The 21316-nt window shown below is 56.1% G+C and overlaps 1 protein-coding gene across 2 annotated transcripts; it reads right to left on the bottom strand.

Moving 5' to 3' along the window:
• Positions 1 to 161: 161 nt before the first annotated feature.
• U2AF2 (U2 small nuclear RNA auxiliary factor 2) lies at positions 162 to 20316 on the bottom strand. Of its 2 annotated transcripts, none has more exons than XM_032171243.2 (12): positions 20145 to 20316; positions 15823 to 15958; positions 14946 to 14990; positions 14549 to 14652; positions 13979 to 14130; positions 12555 to 12671; positions 11100 to 11238; positions 6588 to 6667; positions 6382 to 6504; positions 5993 to 6091; positions 5487 to 5735; positions 162 to 938 (listed from the first exon to the last, which is right to left on the bottom strand). In XM_032171243.2, exons 1-12 carry the CDS (start codon positions 20191 to 20193, stop codon positions 804 to 806), a joined length of 1428 nt encoding a protein of 475 aa, XP_032027134.1. In that variant the 5' UTR covers positions 20194 to 20316; the 3' UTR covers positions 162 to 803. The 2 variants fall into 2 exon arrangements, with proteins under 2 accessions (XP_032027134.1, XP_032027135.1); XM_032171244.3 differs by having other exon boundaries at positions 6005 to 6091; positions 20145 to 20312.
• Positions 20317 to 21316: the final 1000 nt, after the last annotated feature.

Genomic DNA, 21316 nt, shown 5'->3' with positions numbered 1-21316 from the left:
GACCCCGAGGAGCGCACCGCGCAAGCAGGGAAGGCCCCGAGGATGCCGGCGCCGGCAGCAGGGGCGTCCCAGCCACGGGCCCGCAGTTTGCCAAGGGAGCCCCCCACCCGAGCCCAGAACCGAGGAAGAGGGTCGAACATACTGGACACACAGCCGCTCCATAAAGTAAAATACAACAAAATGTTTAATGAGCAAATTCGTCTTAGCAAATATGAAACTGCCACAGAGAGTAGGAGAGGGGCAGGGGCCACGGGGCTGGGCGCAGGTCGGGGGAGACTAAAGAGGAAAAATCAACTACGTAAGAAACCCAGGAGGGGACCAGAGAGGACCAGAGGCCGAAGGAACAGAGTTGTGGTCCTGGTAAGGGAGAGGGCAGGGCACTGAGGGCCGGACAACAAAATTCAAAATAGTTTGGCCATAAAATATAAACACGCTATGTTCCTACCGTGGGGAAGAGGAGAAGAAAGGCGGTCTAAGGGAGAAGGAGAGGCTGTTTTGGGAGGGGCTGGGGTCCTACCCCGCCCTGCTGTGCACCCTGTCCCCATCCCAACCCCTTCCCTCTGTGTCTGTGTGGGTGCGTGTTGTCTGTGTGGGCTGTGTGCGCACTTCCCCAGTCCCCTCCCTGCCCTAACCCCCCAACCCCCGCCCCCCACCCTTAATTGCTGCCATTCCAGTTGCTGCCGGCTGTCGTGTGTCTGCGGCTGTCACTCCTCTGCCCATCGTCTTCAGAGGGGGATAAGGGGGGGGGCGAGAGTGGGGAGAAGCCCCCAGCCAGCCCTGCCCCCACCCTCCCCCAGCCGCCTCTACCAGAAGTCCCGGCGGTGGTAAGAGTCGGGGTCACAGTATTTTGTGACAACCACTCTGTTGGCGAACTTGCGGCCCGTCAGGCCCTGCATGGCTTTCTGGCAGTCAAATACAGAGGTGAACTCCACAAAGATCTGCGGGGAAAGGAGAGGCAAGTTTGTGAACAAGGCTCACGCCCAGCAGCCAGTCAGCATCCACCCAACCCCAGAACTGAAGGCAGGAAGGGACAGGGAGGAAGGGGCTTCACCACAGGCGTCAGAAAGGGACCCTTAGTGCAGGTTTGGTGGAGTTCACCCAAACATCCTCCAGGATCCAAAAACAAGAGCAGAGCATAAACACACCATAGGCATGGACAGGGAGAAAGAATAGAGACATGCCAGAGTCAGCAGAGCCATAGAAAGCAGGCGGGAGGCCTAGACGAGCTCACCGCGGGGGAGGGGTCCCTCGTGCTGTCTACTCCACACGAGCCACCATGGTGGGCGCTCCCAGAACCACCCCAACAGCCATGTTCTCCCAACAATAAATGAACTAAGGGAAGCTCAGAAATTGGGATTCAAACCCAGGTGAATAAAATTTAAAAACTTGAACCGTGATCCATTCGAGCTTCTAACCTTGCTTAAACCAATTTACAGGAAAATGGAGGGAGGGAAGGATACAATGAGCCTACACGAACACTGAAAATCCTATACAGCAGATGAACTTATTTCTTCTACAAATAAAAGAGCTTACAAAAAAAAAAAAGAGAGAGAGGGAGTGAGGTACAAGGGATAAATTACAGAAACTCTGTAACCAAATTCAAGGTAGGGACCTGATATGGATCCTTACTGAAACAAACTATAAAAAATATTCTCGGCTGGGCATAGTGGCTCATGCCTGTAATCCCAGTACTTTGGGAGGCTGAGGCAGGTGGATCACCTGAGGTCAGGAGTTCAAGACCAGTCTGGCCAACATGGCGGAAACCCCATCTCTACCAAAAATACAAAAATTAGCCAGACATGATGGCAGGTGCCTGTCCCAGCTACTCTTCTTTAACTCGGGAGGTGGAGGATGCAGTGAGCCGAGATTGTGCCACTGCACTCCAGCCTAGGCAACAGAGTGAGGCTCCATCTCAAAAAAAAAAAAAAAATTATTGGCCGGGCATGGTGGCTCATGCCTGTAATCCCAGTACTTTGGGAGGCCAAGACAGGCGGATCACAAAGTCAGGAGATCTAGACCATCCTGGCTAACACGGTGAAACCCCGTCTCTACTAAAAGTACAAAAAAAAAAAAAAAAAGCCAGGCGTGGTGGCAGGCGCCTGCAGTCCCAGCTACTTGGGAGGCTGAGGCAGGAGAATGGCATGAACCCGGGAGGCGGAGCTTGCAGTGAGCTGAGATTGCACCACTGCACTGCAGCCTGGCGGCAGGCCAAGACTCCGTCTCAAAAAAAAAAAAAAAAAATTCTTAAAACAGAAAAATTTGAACATGGAATAGGCACTAAAGAATTTTGCGGCCGGGCGCGGTGGCTCACGCCTGTAATCCCAGCACTTTGGGAGGCCGAGGCGGGCAGATCATGAGGTCAGGAGACCGAGACCATCCTGGCTAACACAGTGAAACCCCGTCTCTACTAAAAAATACAAAAAATTAGCCGGGCGAGGTGGCGGGCGCCTGTAGTCCCAGCTACTCAGGAGGTTGAGGCAGGAGAATGGCGTGAACCCCGGGGGGCGGAGCCTGCAGTGAGCCGAGATCGCGCCACTGCACTCCAGCCTGGGCCACAGCGAGACTCTGTCTCAAAAAAAAAAAAAAAAAAAAAAAAATTGCTAATCTAATCATGCTATTGTGGTTTTGTTTAAAAAAAAAAAAAAAAAAATTTTTAAGGTTATCTGGTTAGAGCAGTGGTTGTCAACTGGAGGAGGGGGGTTGTCCCCAGGGAACACTGAGCAATCTTTGGAGATGCTTTTGGGTGTCTCAGTGGGGAGTAGTGCTCCTGCATCTGGTGGGTGGAGGCTGCAAATACATCTCAGTATCGTACAACGCACAGCAAAGGCCCCCACAGAGAAGTTATCTGACCCAAAATGTTAGTTGAGAAATAACAGAAATATACTTAAGGATCTCAAGTGAAATAAATCTGATATGCTTTAAAATAATCCAGCAAAGAAAAAAGAGGAGGGGAGAGAAATAAGCTGAATAGGAAAATTAAGAATGACGAAATATTAGTAACTTCAAGCCAAATGAAGGAACACCAAAATATTAGCACATATACTATGATAAAAACGTATCACTATCATAGTCTCTACTTTTAAGTATATTTGAAAAGATATGCAACAAAAAATTTAAGAATAAAACAGGAATACGATGCCTTTTTTTTTTTTTTTCTGAGACTGTGTCTTGCTCTGTCACCCAGGCTGGAGTGCAGTGGCACAATCTTGGCTCACTGCAACCTCCACCTCCCGGGTTCAAGTAATTCTCCTGCCTCAGCCTCCTGAGTAGCTGGGATTACAAGCACGCACCGCCACCATGCCCGGCTAATCTTCCTATTTTTTAGTAGAGACGGGGTTTCACCACATTGGCCAGGCTGGTCTCCAACTCCTGACCTCATGATCCGCCCGTCTCGGCCTCCCAAAGTGCTGGGATTACAGGCGTGAGCCACCTCGCCGGGCGGATGCAATAAATTTAATATGCAAAACAGGTCAGCTTATCCCAAAGGCCAGGGTTTCTCCATTCCTTCTTCCCACAAATGTTTCCTCAGCCCCTGCTTGAACCAAGCTCCATCCCAGCACCAGAGGGCAGCCCTGAGCAGCCGTGACATACCGGCTCAAGGGACGGGGCGGGGGGACTCTGGAGGGCAGTGGGCAGGAGCTGCAGTGAGAGGAAATGCCGTTGGCCTTCCCCATGCCCCTTCTCTAAGATGCTCCTTCCACCTCTCCAGCCGCCCTCCCCAACCCTGCTCTCCCTGGACAAACCACTCCGACGTCCCAAGCGGGGCCTCCACACCTGAGTGTCCATCAGCCCTCATGCTGGGAACACAGACCTGTCCGGCTCATTTTTCCTTGACATCTCTACTGGGTGTCTCAGAAACCGCAAAGCCAGCTAGCCACCTCCCACCCCCTGCTCACCCCCAACCTGCTCATCACTCCTGCACCTCACCTGCCATCCCCAGCATCAGAGCCTGCCATTGAGCAGCTCATAGGCCTTCTCCCCTCCCCACAAACCCACACCAATCACCAAAGTCTGGACACTTCCCAGGCACAAGTCTCCCTCAAATCCATCAACTTCTCTCCATCCCCTGCTACTACTTTAAATCAGATCACCATCTTTCACCAGATTATCGCCGGAGACCTCATCTTCCCAACTGCAGCCACAATCACCTCAAAAATGCCACCACCACAGCCCTGTTTTCTCCTTGAAAAGCCCACCTCTCCAGGGGAAAGCCGAGCTGCTTCCACGACGTAAGAAGGCCCCCATGCCCAATCTGGCCCTGCAGAGCCAGCCTCAGTCCTGACAAACCTGGCTGTGGCATCGCTTTGGCAACACCAACCCTGCCAGCTCCCAGCAAGCCCTCCTGTCCACAGCACCCTCTCTGCCCTCCTGCTGATCCACATCCTGCCCTGCAGGGCTCAGCAGGGAAGGCAGGGCCCTAGGAAGTACCTGCTGTGCCTCCGCACCCACCCCCAACCTCACTATGTGGGGCCATTTCCATCTGCCAGGCGTGACCATACTGGAGGCCTCTCAGTATTGCTTCCCTCCCATCTGACTCAAAATAACCGGTCGTTCTAAGACCCATGCAGCCCTCCAAGGCCTGCCACTCAGCCCCGGCCCCACCACCTCGCTCACTCACCTGCTCACTGCCACCTCTTGACCTTGACCACCCTGAATGAACAGCACACCCAGGAATGCTGCCCCTGCCCCGACTCAACACAGCATGCAGGTCCTCTTAACAGCTGCACCCCCAGGACTTCTGCTGCACAGGACAGGAGGGACCTCTATTCACGACTGAACCCTCAGCATCTAGATCAGAGCCTGGTACGATGGAATTCCATACATACACCCAGCAAGGGAATCAAAGAGCAGGTCATACGCCCTCACCATCACCGTCTCAGGAGGCAGACAAGGTGAGGTGATTACACCTGTCACGGCGCTGGAGGTGACAGGACTTAGCAGGCTCTGAAATCAGACTCCGAGAACCTGAAACCTGCCAGTGTGAGCCACAACCACTGTGCCTGTCTCCTCCCACGATGGGGCTCAGGAGCTACTGGGAGGGCTCAGGGTGAACACAGACACAGCTTCAGCAGGGTGCCTGGCACACAGGAGACACCAGCAGCTGTCTCGGGACTGTTCCCGGCACTCTTCCCCACTCCACAGACCAGGCAAAACCATTTGCACAAGCAAAGCCATGTAAGAAGGGGGAGCAGGGCCAAGTTCTAAAGCAATACAGAGCTGCATTCCCCAACTACTGTCTCGCCTGCAGGTCTTGGGCCCCCACAGGGCCACACACCCCTCTGGGTCACCAACATCTCCCACGGCCAGGCCTGAGGGTGGTACTCAGTGATGGCACACACCTACATTCATGCGCAGCGAAGGGAGAGGGAGACTGAGGAGAGGAGAGGGAAAGAGACGGCGAAGAGAGGGAGAGAGGAAGAAAGAGAGGGCGGGGAGAAGAGGAAGGGGGAGAGGGTGAGAAGGCACTGAGCCCGAGGCCTCCTGACCTTTCCGCAGCCGGGCACCTCGACGCCGTCCACGGGCCGGGGGATCTCGATGGACTTGACAAGCCCGTACTTGCTGCACTCGTCCCGCACATCCTCCACGATCTCCTCATACTCCTCGTCGTCCAGCAGCTCCTCAGGCAGCACCATGTTCATGAGGCAGAGGACCTCGGTCGGGTGGCCGCCCATCTGCACCTGGGAGCTCATCAAGCCCGGCACTTGCAGGGTCACAGGCGTCTGATTGATGGTGCTCTGTGGGGCCAGGGGAGGCGGGGGCGTCACAGGGGGCCCAGACCCAATCTCCCTCTGCTCAAGCCTAGGCCCCTCAGATGCCCACCCAGGGGAAAGGCCATCTCGCCACTTGAACACCTAAAGCCCGACTCCCCAACACTGCACTGAATGCCCCCCAAATGCCTTCCCATGAAAGCTGGGAGAAAGATCAGGAACACTTGTCCCTAGCCAGCCCCTCCCACCCCCAGGGTCCCTCGAGCCAATGGAAGATGACGTGCCGGGGGGCTCACCAGCGTGGCATTCTTGGCTCCCACACTCGCCCTCTGCACCAGCAGCTTCTTATCCCCCAGCTGCATGCCGTTCAGCCCCGCAATGGCCTGCGTTTGGAGGATGAGGGGTGGGGGGGTGCGGGGAGAGGTGGGGTCAGGGACCAGGAGCCCAACACCTACCCCCAAGCCGGGGCATTGGTGGGGGAAGAGGGGAAGGCAAAGGGGATTAAGAGCCTGGAAAAAGCCAACACCATGGGACGGGGACGAGCCCACACACGCAGGGCACTGCCTCAGGTTGGCCGCCTCCCGCCCCGTCCCGCGGAGGGGAGACCACGGCTTGGCAACAGCGCAGGGCAGGGAAGGACAGACGCGGCAGCGGCCAGGGACCGGGGACTCACCTGATCCGTGACGTTGATGTCCACGTACTCACAGAAGGCGTAGCCCTTGGAGAGCCCCGTGGCACTGTCCTTGACCAGGTTGAAGGCCTTGAGGGGCCCAAAGGACGTCAGCAGCTCTTTGACCTGCAGCAGCCGAGAGTCCATCAGGGCTGGGATGAGGTGGGGCGGGGTGGGGGGACGGGGCTGGAGGGAAGCACGGAGGTTACCTGGTCATCGTTCAGGTAGTTGGGTAAGCCCCCGATGAACAGCTTGTGGGCAGAGTCGGGAACCACAGTGGACACAACCCCTACGGGCAGAGGAGAGAAGGACTTCAATTCCAGTACCAGGTTATCTCCCAAAACCTGGACAGTCCACGGCGAGCTCCTCAATCGCCAGAGAACACTTCCTGCCTGATCCGACAAGGGAGGGGTCGCCACGTGCCCACCCCATCCCAGCCTTATCTGACGAGGGAGGGTCCTGGGCAGTGGCACACAGAGGCTCCCCGGGGAGAACGCACCGTGTCTCCCAAATCTGCCCAGCCTCAGGGGAACCTCAAACTAGAACATCCTCCAGAATGCTCCAAGGGCACAAAGTTCACACCCACATCTGCCACCTGCTGCTGTGGAATGCTGGCAGGTCACCTGGGCTCGGGACCTACTGCTGAGTCACAACACACTCCACTCCTTCTCTGACGGCCACCCAGGCAAGGCTCCCATTAAAGCTCAGTCCCGGCCAGGTGCGGGGGCTCACGCCTGTAATCTCAGCACTTTGGGAGGCCAAGGCGGGTGGATCACAAGGTCAAGAGATAAGACCATCCTGGCCAACATGGTGAAACCCCATCTCTCTAAAAATACAAAAATTAGCAGGCTGTGGTAGTGTGCACCTGTAGTCCCAGCTACTCGGGAAGCTGAGGCAGGAGAATGGCGTGAACCCAGGAGGTGGAGGGGCGTGAACCCAGGAGGTGGAGGTTGCAGTGAGCCGAGATCACTCCAATGCACTCCAGCCTGGGCAACAGAGCGAGACTCCGTCTCAAAGAAAAAAAAAAAAAAAGCTCAGCCCCTTCCCTTCACACCGTCAGAACAGCAGGTGCCACTGCAGGGGCGCAATTGCCCTCACAGGGGTGGCATGAGACGACGAGGAGCTGTGGCTGCTCGGGAAGTCTCAGAACAGCGTCCGCAGCATTAGCTGCTCTGATCTCACTGGGAACTGCGGGCTGACTGTGGGATCCAGTGTCTTCGAGGGCTGACATACCAGAGTGGGGGCTTAGCTGAACTTACTCGCCCTCGATCCTGCCCTATCCACTCAACTCTGGACTCACAGACAAGTGCCTGCCGGTGGGATGATTCAACCTGAGACCCCACAGGCTCTGCCAATGTATCTTGACGCCGTCCTGTCAGATATCAGACCAGCCAATCTGACTCCCAAGTTCAAAGCCTAGGCCGTATGGCCTCCCCTTCCTCTGCAGCCTCCACACCGAGTGTGAGCGGCCCCATCCCACCTCCATCCTGATGCTGGGAAGGAACAGGTAAGACACGAAATGGGAAAGAGCCTCAGAAGTTGAGCCGCTGTGCCCATGGGAGGAGGGGAGGCGCCCCCACGCACCCTCTCCCACCTACTCACTCAAGCCTCTCCAGCCCATGATGACGCTGCCCCCACAGAACTGGAAGCACCAGCCCAGCTGGCTCCAACCACCAGACTGGGGCCACGCAGACCCCAGGAGACCCGGCTCCTATGCTACAGGGACAAGTAGCAGCAGCCCGGGAGCAGGAACACACACCAAGCACTCACCCCACGGGCCAGGCATCCTGTAAGACTTTCAATCTCCTACTGCAATGCTGTACATACAACACAGAAGGCAAAAACTGAGGCACAGAGCGCAGACACACAGGCAGGAAAAAGGCAGCCTCCAGAGCACACACTCGGCTGTGACTCTCCACAGGCAGCATGGCAGGCTGCAGGCTCTGCCTGGGTCACACTGGAAGCTCGGCCACGAGCCCTGGCTCTGCACGTCTGACTTGAGCAACATAGAGCCAAGGGTACACGAGTTGGGCTCCCTGGGTTCATGGCTCCTTGGGTTCAAGTCATGTTTGTACCATATGAAGCTCCAAGGGCCTCAGTGTCTTCATCTGTGGAATGGGAAGAACACTGGTGCCCGTCATGCGAGCCACGTATGTGAGAACAGCTCAGGCCAAGTGCTGATTCGATAGAGGACGTGAGAACAGGCACGGCAGTCCCCGTGGCCCGGGCATCCGCCAGACTCAATGCCCACAACAGGGCCCGCCCAGCCCAGACACACACTGTGAGCACTGTCAGTGGGGTCAGCCACTGTTACATGACAACAACTTGAAAGGAATCTTCTCGGAGTCTCGAGTTCCTCCACTCGTCACTGAGGAGGACGAGCCCTACTTGGCAGGGCTGTTCCAAGAGTCAGGCGGGGAACAGGGCCCCACACCTCTGCAGCGGCTGCATCTATAAAGCATCACGCCTGGAGCAGAGGCGGCATGGGGAAGACCCAGCAGGGACCCCCACTGTCCTGAAGCTCTTTCCTCATCTGTAAGATGGAGGAACGTCCCCTCCCATGGTGACCAGGCCATCTCAGCACAGGGGGCGCCTGAGAGGAGCTCAGCAGCCACTGTCACTGGGTCGCCCTCAGCTCAGCCCCTGCCAGAGCACCCTGTCACCTTCAGAAGAGTCAAGCTCCTCAGCCTGGTAAGAGAAGCAACCTTAGATCCATAACCCACCGTTCCTATTCCCCAAGGCCCACCACACGTCCCTACCCAGGAAGGAGGCACTGCACAGCGAGGCCAGCTGTGCCGCAATCAATCTTTACTTACAAAAACAGGCAGTGGCTGGGAGCAGTGGCTCACACCTATAATCTCAGCACTTTGGGAGGCCGAGGCAGGTCACAAAGTCAGGAGTTCGAGACCAGCCTGGCCAACATGGTGAAACCCCGTCTCTACTAAAAACACAAAAAATTAGCAGGCGTGGTGGCACATGCCTGTAATCCCAGCTACTCGGGAAGCTGAGGCAGGAGAATCACTTGAACCTGGGAGGCGGAGGTTGCAGTGAACCGAGATCACGCCATTGCACTCCAGCCTGGGCAACATAGCAAGACTCCATCTCAAAAAAAAACAACAAAAAAACAAAAAACAGGCAGTGGGCCAGAGTTGGCCTCTCAGTCGTAACTTGCCAATCCCCGTATCGTACGGCTGCCATCCGTGGAGTGCACTTAGGATGGTGCCTGACACACACAGTAAGCACCAGCAAGTGGCGGGCCACTCACAGGATTTAAAATGAATGAAAATGCAGTGGATTCACCGGGAAGAGACGTGGGGGAAGATATTCTGTAGCTTGATCGGGGAAACGCACCCATACTTTTTATGTATGTCGACTGGGAGCATGTCAACATACACTACACCACAGGCTCCAAAAGGTTAGCTGAATCTACCAAAACTCAGGGTGGAAAAGCACTGGGCTGAGCGCAGTGGCTCATGCCTGTAATCCCAACACTTTGGGAGGCTGAGGTGAGTGGATCACTTGAGGTCAGGCGTTGGAGACCAACCTGACCAACATGGTGAAACCCCGCCTCTACTAAAAATAGAAAAATTAGCCGGGCATGGTGGCAGGTGCCTGTAATCCCAGCTGCTCGGGAGGCTGAAGCAGGAGAATTGCTTGAACCCTGGAGGTGGAGGATGCAGTGAGCCGAGATCGTGCTGCTGCACTCCAGCCTGGGCGACAGAGCGAAACTGTCTCAAACAACAAAAAGAAAAGCACTGGAGGCCAGTGAGGGACCCAGCCCAAGACCTGCCTGACACAGATGTGCCTCCGTCTGGGGCTCCACATCGCCTGCCCTGAAGAGCTTACTTGGTTCCTAAAGGGCTCCTTGAACAGTGAGTACCCGCCAGCAGAACCCCACCTCCTCCATGTCCCAGGCCTGAGACACAGCTGCACCCTGACAGGGCATCAGACAAGCCCTCCCTCAAATCCCATTCACCAACTACAAGGGTCAGCAAACTATAGCCTGTGGGCTGACAGGGCCCATCACCTGGTTTTGTACATCCTGCAAGCTTTCTAAAGGGAGACCATTCTGTGGCCTGTAAGAAGCACAGGAAAGCCCAACCTCGACAGCCACGCGTGTTGAGGTGTGCCGGCACACAGCCAGGCCCATGCACGCAGACACCGTCTGGCTGCTTTCACATGCAGTGAGATGGTCGCCAACCCCTGGTCTGCTATGTTACCTACCAATTAGAGAGGATGTTAAACACAGCTATGGGGAATGGCCCAGAACACAAGATTCAAGGCAAACACTAGGAGACAAAAAACAAGTGAATACCCAGGTGCCGGACCCCACAGCAGGAGCTTTGCTGCCAACTGTCGACGCACAACAGCCCCGACGGGCACGGACTGAGCCCTCCAAGGTCGCACAGCCGCAAAGCAGGCACGAGGTCCAGGCCACAAGCCCCCTCACTTCCCCAGCACCTTTGGTCTGATCCTGGCTCTGCCATGTACAAGCTGTGTGTGCTCAAGCAGGTGACAGCTCACTCTCCCGGCCCGAGGCACCTTCTCTACCAGCAGGAGAGCACGCCACTCACAGAGACTTAGGGGAAGCAGGGAAAAGGCACCTATGTTCCACAGTACTTACACGACTTCCTAAGCCACTCCAGCTGGGCTGAAGGGAAGGACGGGCCATGGGAACAGGATTGGGGGAGAAGGGGGACCTTAATGGATCCCCTACTCACCAGGCACATAGACAGAGGGGTTCTCTGACATGCCAGGAAGCGGCTGGTAGTCGTGAGGCCTGCGGATCTTTAGTGACTGGCCCTGGAAGATGATGCCATCGAAGGCCATGGCCTGGGTAGTCTCGTCCACTGAGCGGAACTGAATGAGAGAGAAAGGAGTGGTGAGGGATGGGGGTCGGGGACTAGGACAGCCCCTAGCGTTCCAGGATTGAGACTTCCTCTTTCCTTTCACTCACGTGAACAAATACAACACGCCAGGCCCCAGGCTGGGCACTGGGAGGACAACAGACACGCATGTCCCTGCTGCCAGGAGCTCACACTCGACCATTAAAAACACCAGGCACCCAACACAAACACAGAGGCAAACACACAATTGCAGGCTGTGATGACGCGGAAGAGGGACAAAGTGCTGAAAAGGGATGTTACGGCAAAGTTTAGTTGCATGGGGAGGTGACAGTACTGGAGTCTTTCTGGTGAGGGGACATTTCAGCCCATATCCGGAGCAGTGCAACTCAAAGTGGACTGCAGTGAGGCAAGTACAGAGCGAGAGGGGCCGAGGGAGAGGGACAGGGAGAGGGAGTGCTCAGAAACCTCTGCAGCAAGCTAACACTGCCCACACCTTCACAGTACTTCACGAGAGTTATCAGTCCACCAAGAGTCGAAAATCAAAAACCAAGGCCCTTTCCCGACAGTTGAGAAACACGGACACAGAAGACTACTTAGGAACACCAGTTAGCTGGGGTAACAGAAGACTAGTTAGGAACACCAGTTAGCTGGGGTAACAGAAGACTAGTTACGAACACCAGTTAGCTGGGGTAACAGAAGACTACTTAGGAACACCAGTTAGCTGGGGTAACAGAAGACTACTTAGGAACACCAGTTAGCTGGGGTAACAGAAGACTAGTTAGGAACACCAGTTAGCTGGAGTAACAGAAGACTAGTTAGAAACATCGGTTAGCTGGGGTAACAGAAGACTAGTTAGGAACATCGGTTAGCTGGGGTAACAGAAGACTAGTTAGGAACACCAGTTAGCTGGGATAACAGAAGACTAGTTAGGAACATCGGTTACCTGGGGTAACAAAGACTAGTTAGGAACATCGGTTAGCTGGGGTAACAGAAGACTAGTTAGGAACATCAGTTAGCTGGGGTAAAGAACTCTAGCCAAGCAGGCAGGAGCATGGCAGGTTCTGGGAAGGTCAGTGTGGCCAGAGTGCAGAGAGGACTGGGCTGGAATGGTCTGGAAAAGGCCACAGAGGTCCAGACAGAAAGCCAAGGGAAGGCAGAAAGTAGGCTCAGCTCTGTAATGCCACCACAGGGCTCACTTCAGCGACCGGGTGGAGAAGGGGCTGCAGAGGGTCTGGTGGAAACAGAGCAGGGCAGCTCCACACATCGGCCTGAGGGCTGGGCCCTCGCATCACACTCGTTTCCTTGACCTCAGTCACTCCCCCAGCTCACCTCCAAAAAGGCAAAATTCTTGTCCTGGTTAATCTGCACAGCCAACACTGGGTTGCCAGGGGCCTGGGTCAGCCCCCCCAGGCGCATCTGGGCGTTGAAGAAATCCATCATGGCCTCCTGCAGAGGGAATAGGAGACAAGGGGGGGGCGGGGGAAGGGAGGTGGAGAGAGGAGGGGAAGGGTGAGAGAGGGAGACACAGAGGGGTTTCGGGGTAAGGGGAGAGGGATGAGGGGAGGGAGGAGGGGGGGAAGGAACAGTGGAATATGGGTGGGGGTGTAGAAGTCAATAGTAGGAACAGAAGCAAGAGAGAAAATGGGGAGGAAGCAGTAGCGAGAGACGGCCAAGGGCAGGCGATGGACAGGTGTTGGGGGACAGCCACAGGGGCCCCAAAAAATCAGGGGAAAGGAGAAGATTGTTCAAGAAAAGGCAGAGGGAATGATGACAACACAAAATGACGAAAAACATGAAACAGAGCAGATGAAGAGACAGAGCACACAGGAAGGGACACCCAGTGGAGACAGACAGGAAAGTGGCAGGAAAGTAGAAAGGAAGTGGCGGGCAGAGGCAGAGACGAGCAAAGGGCAGAAAGGGAGAGCAGGACAGAGACGAGCGAGGAGGAGGAGGTCAAGAGTGCAAGGGCAGGAGAGGAGGAGTGTAGGGAGGAGGGGCAGGGACGGGAGGGGAGGAGAAAAGAGTGATGTGGAGGAATCTGGCCCTGGAGTCCGGGGGCTGGTTTATCAAATGTAGCAAAGTGCAGGTTGAGAAAGTCAGAATGGACCTTACTTGCCTTCGACGATGGTAGCAAACTTTTTGTTGCTACGAGGGATCTCAGCCCCACAATATTTCACTTTAAAGAGAAATGGAAACAACTCTTTGATCTCGGGATTCTCAGGGGGTGCCACAGGAAGGGGTTGGGGAGAGGGGAAAGGGAAAAGGAGTGGTGGGGAAGGGGGAGGTCAGGGGCGATCAAAAATAAAAGAACAGCGACCATGGGAGGGACGTGGGGGAGAGGATGGGGGACAGGCGGCAGAGAACGAGAGGCGTGTCAGAAAAAAACTGAGGGGCAGCGTGCGTGTGTGTGTGTGTGTGTGTGTGTGTGTGTGTGTGTGTGTGTGTCCAAGTCTCCCTCTCTGTCTCTCTCCGACACGTAGGTACAACACGTGGGTACATTATGTGTGTGCTTGATCCCTGGGTTGCTGGAGGAGGGTGGGGGGAGGGGAGACGGGAGAGGGGAAGAGGAGGGAGGGAGGGCCACCCCCAGCCCGGCCCCTGGCTGGCTCAACTCCATCGGTCCGTCTGGGAGGGGGCCGGGGGGTCTTGCAGGAGCAGAGTCTGACCCGTGCAGGTTGGGGAAAGGGAATGGAGGGAAGGGGAGGAACGGGGTAGGGGCACAAGGGAGAGGGTGGGGCAGGGGAGGGCAGTACCTCAGTGATGCCAAAGGGGATGTTGCCCACGTAGAGGCGCCGGGCTTGTCTGGTCATCTGGCTCCCGACCACGGGCACCGGCGTTGGAGTCACAGCCAGACCGTCAGGGGTCATGGTGGGGAGAAGAGCAGTGGCTGGAATCTGACCCGCAGCTTCAAAGGGGGTAAAAGCAGGATAAAACCCCATCAGGGGAATGCTCAGTGACCCCACACACATACACACTGGGAGTTCCCGTCCTCAGCAGAAAGCTCCTACAGGCTCTCGGCCTTAGCACCTTCCAGAACCCTCTTTCCACCTTCGGGGCCCCCAGCCAGTAACTTCTGCTCCTAAGAAGCCTCACTTCCTAATGGCGTCCAGATGGAGGCCTCATTCCCCTGTCAACCACGGGTGTCTCTGGTCATCTCCTCCTCTAGGGAGGCTTCAAAAGAGCAGAGACCAGAACCCCCAGGGGTGTGCAACCCTCCACCTGTGTACTTGACCCCCTCCAGGCACACACGCAGGGGAATGACTGACGGAGAATCCCAACCCCTGCACCCTCCCGCTCTGGGAGCAGCCCGGCCAGGGGCCTACCTTGCATGGCCTTATACTGCATTGGGGTGATGTGCTCGAAGCCTGGTGGTGGCACGTCCCAGTATTTACGGACCTTCTTCTTCTTCTCATGGCGGGGGGAACGACTGGGGGAGGTGGGAGGGGAGAGCGGGGCAGGGCAACCTCAGTCTGACCAACAGTGGGCCTTCGAGCCCCTCCCAGGCACCCTTTCACCCTCCCCCCAACCATGTAAGCTCCATTCTCTTCAGGGAAGGAGAGGGTCTGGGGCAGGGCCTGGGAGAGGGGTGCTGGTTTCAAGGTAAGTGGACTCTTCCCAGTGCTTGGGCCAGGGCTGGAAATGGGCAGGACAGGGTGCACGGGCGTGAGGAAGGTGAAGGGAGTGGACCTCAGGGAGGAAGGGGCAGGAAGAGAAGCTCACATCAGTCCACCGTGCTCCTCTTTAGCGCCTCTGGTCAAAGGTTTGCTGGGGGGTGGGAGGGAAAGGTATGGGGAGGGGTGACTGGGGACCCTCGTCTTCCCCATATGCCACACCCCCCCCCAAGGGCGCTGAGCCCCAGGGTGGGAGCAGGGCCGAGATGAACAAGCAGCAAGCAGGCCCCCCTCGGCCCTGCCATTTCCCTCCAAACACTCCCACCCCCAGGAAAGAGGAAGTGAGGAAAGGAGAAAGGGGCCAGGGGCCAGGAAGGACCGGTCTCTAGCTGGAGAAACTGAGCTGGGAGGAGGCAGGAGGACTTCCGCCTATCCTGCCCTTCCTCACCTAAGGGGGCAGAGAACAGAGACGGGAGCCTAGAAGGGAAGAGGCGGTGGAAACCGACACCCCTGGGCCAAAAAGTAAGCCCAGGCTGTGGATACTGCCTCGGTCCCAAGAGCTCCCTTCTCCTGGGAGGCAGGGAAGAAAGAAACTGGAGGCAGAGACCAACCCCCTCGAAGACAGTCCCACAGAGAGCCACAGAGAGTCGAAAAGAAGGAACAGGCCCTCAGAGTCAGAGAGAGAGAACAGCCCCTTGTGAAGGAAAACACAGAATCAATTCCCAGGCTCCAGATAAAGAGCCTATTGCCCCAGCAACCCACCAGCAACCACCAAGAGAGAAAATGAAAGAAACCCCAGAAACGGGGGAAAAAATCGGAATCCAAGACAGATCAAGCAGTAGATCCCTCCCCCAGATCCACACAAAGAAAGAACGAGCCACACAGGGCCCGGGCCCAGACACAGACACGCACAGGCCACCCACAGGCCGGCCAATACCGCCCCCCCAACCCCCAGGCTGGCCCAGGGGGTCCCTGAGCCCTAGTACCTTCGTCGTCGCCTGTCCCGGGAGGCGCTCCGCTGGTCCCGGTTGCGCCGGTCGCGGCTCCGGCTCCGGCGTTTGCGGTCCCGGCTTCGAGAGCGGCTGTGGCTGCGCTTCCTATGCCGGTTCTCCTTGTCCCGCTCTGGGCAAGGGTGAGAGGAGTGGCATGGGATGAGCGGAGTAAGGATGCGGGCCCAGCCCACCCTGCGCGCTGGTGGCTATGTCCCAAGCCCCAGGGAGGCCACCCCCAAAGGGAAGGGATTCAATGGAGGAAGGGAATTAACAGGCCTCCTGGGTCCACAAGCGAGTCCAGGGACCGTGAGGGGACCAGGGGGACGGGGCCTGGAAATGCCCCCGGGGTGTAAGATACCTGAGGATGCTCAGGAGGAGCTGGGGAGCCAGAGAAGACAGAGGAGGCTGGCTCCTGGTCCCCCTCGAGGGCTGAGGGGCCTGACCCCAGGGTCGTCCCTGAGAGGGGCAGGGCTAGAGGCTGGGGAATCAAGAGACCCAATGATGTTTTCCTGAAGGGACCCAGCGACCCCTCAGGAAAGACCTCTGCAACTAGCTGGCACCCACAGCCCCACCATCAGGCCTAGGGGTCAGGTGCCAGGCAGGATCTGATATACCCAGGAAGCAGGGAAATTCAACCCATCCCTTCCCAAGCTGGTGAATAATGCAGAAGCAAGTACCCTTCCCAGGGGAAGGGAAGGGCCTCGGAGAATCTGCAGACTGAAGGGGAAAGAGGCCCTCCTCTCCTTCAGCAGGTCAGGGGAGGAGCTTGCCCCATCCAGACTGGAATCCCAAACCACTTGAATCTCTCGGCCTCACTCCCTTCAAAGCCAAGTACTGGAGAGGCTGTGGAGTAAGGGCGTGAGTAGGGGCGTGTTATCTCTGCCAGCCTCCAGCCGGCTCCCTCAACCCTCTATTTGCCTGAGGTAGCCACTAGGAACACAGCCTCGCTGGCAAAACCACAGAAACCTCTGCTCTCACCAGACCCTTCAACCTCTGAAGAAGGGAGACCGGCCCTTCAAGATGGAGGATACACCATGAGCATTGGGGGGTGTTCATGAGCACCGCCATGCCATTTCCTTAATTCAAAGACAATGAAGCACACACACAAAAAAGATGCACACGTTAAGGTGCTCGTGTATGTTAACACGCATCTCCTGGAATGATCATCCCTGGGGACAAGAGCAGGAAAAGGCACTGAGGGAGGACGTTAAACTTTAGCCTCAGCCACCGTGTTTTGTCTTACGTTTCTGTGATGCAATATGAATGTTTGGAAAAGCATCACAATTCCAATACCACCAACACTCAGAAAAATATGCACCCGGAAGGGAGAAAAACAGTAACAAATATTGAGATGCTTCCTACAATCGGAATCTGTACTAAATAGTTTTGTTTGTTCTTAAATCCTCACTACTGCTTCGGAAAAACACTGCTGGGGGCTGACATAATGGGTAAGGAAACTAAGGTACAGAGAGATCACAACTGCCCAAGGCCAAACAGCTAGCAAATGGTGACACCTGAATTTAAACACTCTAACATCAGTGAGTTAAGCACGAGGCCATACTCTTGAATGTGGATCAGGCAGAACACTCAGGTCTGGCTAGAACCATTAATGACAATATAATGGTCCCCTTGAAGGCCAAAAACCCCAAAATCAAAAACTGAAATTGGGAGGAACAATCGGCAGGACAGGCCAGCAGTGTAGAGCAGCGGGGGAAGCACACAGGCCCGGCACTGGGCACAGCTCCACGCTCGTAAGATGGACAGGCTGTGAGCCCCAAGAGCCCTTCCTGCTTCTAAGGCTCTGAAACAGACAAGCAAGCAGACAGGAACCCACGCAGAGAAAGCAATGACGCCCGCTGGGTGCCTGGGACGTAGACAAGGAAATTCCCTGCAGACACAGGTAGCAGAGGAAAGGACTGAAGCAGAAGGCGACAAGTACAGAAGCTGGCCCGTCCTCCGCAGAGACAAAGACTACAGGCAGTGACATGCGGGCAGAGCTTCCCCTATGGCAAGAACCCTCTCCCACACACTGATGCTGGACAGGTCAAAACAGAGCTTCGTTTGCTCAAAACGCTATATTGTGGTCATCTTACGGGAGCAGCTCCGCCAACCCAGGAGCCGTGCCAGGTCTCAGGGACTGCCCTACCAGCACCAAAGGGGAAACCCCGGGAGAACCGGTGAAGCACCATCTGAGAGCCCCAAAGAACCGCCCAATCAGCTCCACTTGGTCCAGCAGTGGAACTTGGCCTGGTAGCCAGCCAGAGCTCAGAATCAGTACCTGCTTTTCTGCTCACCAACAACAAAAACCATGCAAAAGCAACTTAGCCTTTAAGACTTGGTTTTCTCTTTAAACGAGGGTCACATCTACTCCATCCATTGTGTGGCAGAATGACATTTGGAAAGCACCTTTTCCTGCCCTTTCCCAACTGACACAATCTCTGTGAGCGGAAGACCCTCCTCTCTAAGCATGGAATTTTACAATCGCAAATATCGCTTACTGCACACCTAGTGTACGCCAAGCCACATGCCACACACGCTACATGTTACCCCATTTAATCTCAGCTCTGCCTCTGACTAGCTGAGCCCTGAGAAAGTTTTTAACTTTTCTGAGCCCTCAGTTTCCTCCCCAGTAGAGGCGGAAACCATTTTGGCCTCACAGGGCTGTTACACTTAGTAAAACATGCTAAGAGTTCCACTTAGTAAAACATGCTAAGAGTTCCACTTAGTAAAACATGTTCCACTTAGTAAAACATGTTCCACTTAGTAAAACATGTTTCACTTAGTAAAACATGCTAAGAGTTCCACTTAGTAAAACATGTTCCACTTAGTAAAACATGCTAAGAGTTTAGCGAAGAGCCTGGCACACGGTAAGCGCTCAGAGTTTAACTACATCTATCGTTACTATCATCCTTATTAAGCTTCTCAAAACCCAGTGACAAGAAAATAATAATCAGTCTACAAATGGAAAAAAGATATAAACGTATTAAAAGTGGTTACTAAACAACAAAGCAGGTATCTAAACTCCTGATGTGCTCAACTCCAAAGCCTACGCTCTTGAGCAGTCCATCAACTACAACAGAATCAGACCTCAGTAAACGTTATTTCTTCCCCAGCGCACTGTTTCCTAATACAGCCCCTACCCAACTCTAGCCTGCGTTCGAAGGAAAATTCCTCAACCGTCATTTCGTCCTCCGAACGAGCTAGGAACATGGGCAGCTAAAGCCTGAAAAGAAACAAGCCTCCAATCTTCCCTAGTCCTGTATTTCTTCTCTCAAACTGAAACATGGAGAATTTTTAAAGCGTCTAAAAACTCTCCCACTTCTAATATTCTTGGAATCCCTAAGATCAGGGCCCCACGCTTTTTGTTCTAACCCATCACAATTTCCGATACCCTGAAGGGAACCTGCCTCCCACCTTCCCCGTAAGTGAAGAGTTTAGCGCAGTGAGCCAGATTCCTCTTCCTCCCTCAGAACCTGTTTCCTTAGCTCTATATTGAAATCTGAGACTGAGTATTATCAGGTGCCCTGAGTTTGGGATTGTACGTGATTTGAGGTTTGTCTCAAACACTCCATATCGCGATTCTCGGGACCGCCCAAAGCCCCGCATACGCAGGATGTGTGCGTGCGGACACTCAAAGAATACAGATGCTTTTAGGGAACATGCGCCAAACACGTTAATATGAGGCGCCCCACTACCAACAGACGGGGCAAAAACCACCTGGCGGGAGAGGTCACAGCAAATCAGCAAAAAGGAAAAGGGGTACGAGAGGGGCCCGTGGCCTCCAAGCGTCGGCCGAAACGGCTCTGTCCTCGTCCACGTGAAGGAGGGAAAGGGACCCCCCCCGCCCCAAGTCCTCACAACCGCCATTTTGGAAACAAAGGGGGCGTGGAGACGCGGCCGTGGGCCCGACCGGAAGCGGAAGTGCCAAGGCAGCGGGAGAAAAGGGATTACGGGGCCTAACATAATCTCCTTTTCAAAGAAAACAAAAAGATTTTAAAAACCAAAGTTCACGTCGAGGCATCTGGCGCGCTCGCGCCGCGTCCCCCGCGCCACCTCCGCCGGGACCACGTGGGGCACCAGGACAGCCGCCGTGCGCATGCGTCACGGGCCCGCGCCCCGCCGCCCCCTTCCCCTCGCTTAGCGCGCGGCGGAACGCTGGGGACGTCACGTGAACGAGGCGCGCGCCACGGAACCGGGGTTGGGGGGGCGCCGCGCGGCCGTGAGAGGTGGGGGGAAGCAAGGGAGAAAATGGCGGGGAGCAAAGAGCGACGCGAGGAGCCGCCCACACCTCCGCCCCGCGACCCCGGCGCCCTCACCTTGTTTATTCTCGTTGAGCTGCCGCTCGAACTCGTCGAAGTCCGACATGCTGAGGCGGCCGCGTAGGGCCCTGTGCAGCTCTCGCCTCGCCTTGCCGCCCGCTCCGGCCGCTTCGGCTACTTCCGCCGCTGGCTTCGGCTACTTCCGGCCGCCGCCGGCGCTTCGCCACCTCCTACCTAATCAAGCCTCCGGCAGCCCTCCCCGCCCCGCCCGGGCTCCGCCCCCTCGCCCGCCCGCCCGCCCGCGAGCTTGTCCCTCCCCCCGAGCCTGGCTCCGAAGCGCCTCGGCTATTTCCGGACACTGGACGAAGGAGAGGCAGGCGGCAGCTTCGGCTGCTTCCGAAAACACCCGAACCTAGGGTTCCGCCGACTTCCCAGGTTTCCGTAACTTTTCCGAGATTATCTCCTCAACGTTCGGAGGTTTCCGTGTGTCCTCGTGTGCCACTGCGCCCAGCCCCCTCTGCGAGTTCGGGTTCTTCCAACAATTCAATCCGTCCCAGTCTTTGGCTTCTTCCACGGACTTGCTCCGATCTTTTCCGCCGGCCCTGTCCAAGCAATCGGCCACTTCCGACAATCCTAACCGTCCCGGCCTTCGGCTCTTTCCGGAGATTTCCGGAGCTCGCCCTCGGGCCCCTCCTGGGATTAAGCTCGAGTCCAAGTTTCGGCTCTTTCCGGAGATGCCACTTGCTCACTCCTCCGATCAGAGAACTTCGGTTCCTTCCGCCACCGCTTCGTGAAGGCCTCACTCTCCGGGGACAGCTTCGGCTTTTTCCGTGGGTATCTCGCCTCCTTCCGGCTTCGGGAACGGAAAAGGGAGGGAGGACAGAGGCGAGGTGGATGAGGGGAAGGGATGCAGAGAAGGGGACGACGTCCCGCTTCTCGGCACCTGGCTCTCCGGGGGGGAGAAGTGAAAGATAAAAAGGGCCGGCCTCGCGGAGGGCCTGAGAAGGTTGCGCGAGACAAAAGCAGCAAGAGGGGTGAAGGGTGCGCGCGACCGCTGCGGAGGTTGCCAGCGCGGCTTTTTGCGCCTGCGCAGGGTGGAAGCGGCGGGTGAGGGGAAGCAGGCTTCTGCGCCTGCGTAAAAGTCGTTCTGTGGCGTGCTCTCCCACTGCGCTCCGGTGAAGGGGGTTGCGGGGACCGGGTTTTAGTCCCCACTGCGCCTGCGCGAAATT

This window comes from Hylobates moloch, unplaced genomic scaffold, assembly GCF_009828535.3.
Source record: "Hylobates moloch isolate HMO894 unplaced genomic scaffold, HMol_V3 SCAFFOLD_12, whole genome shotgun sequence".
NCBI classification, from domain to species: Eukaryota; Metazoa; Chordata; class Mammalia; order Primates; family Hylobatidae; genus Hylobates; species Hylobates moloch.
Note: the sequence above shows the minus strand (reverse complement) of the source record. Positions and strands in the feature narration are given on the sequence as shown.

What these genes read in the sequence shown, in the direction of transcription:
- U2AF2 (XM_032171243.2), bottom strand. Translation starts at nt 20,193, where the DNA reads ATGTCGGACTTCGACGAGTTCGAGCGGCAGCTCAACGAGAATAAACAA. An exon ending in GAGGAGCACGGTGGACTGAT is followed by an intron (nt 14,653 to 14,945) that starts GTGAGCTTCTCT and finishes CACCTCCCCCAG; the next exon opens with TCGTTCCCCCCGCCATGAGA. An exon ending in CCCCTCTGTCTATGTGCCTG is followed by an intron (nt 6,668 to 11,099) that starts GTGAGTAGGGGA and finishes CTCTGCCCGTAG; the next exon opens with GGGTTGTGTCCACTGTGGTT.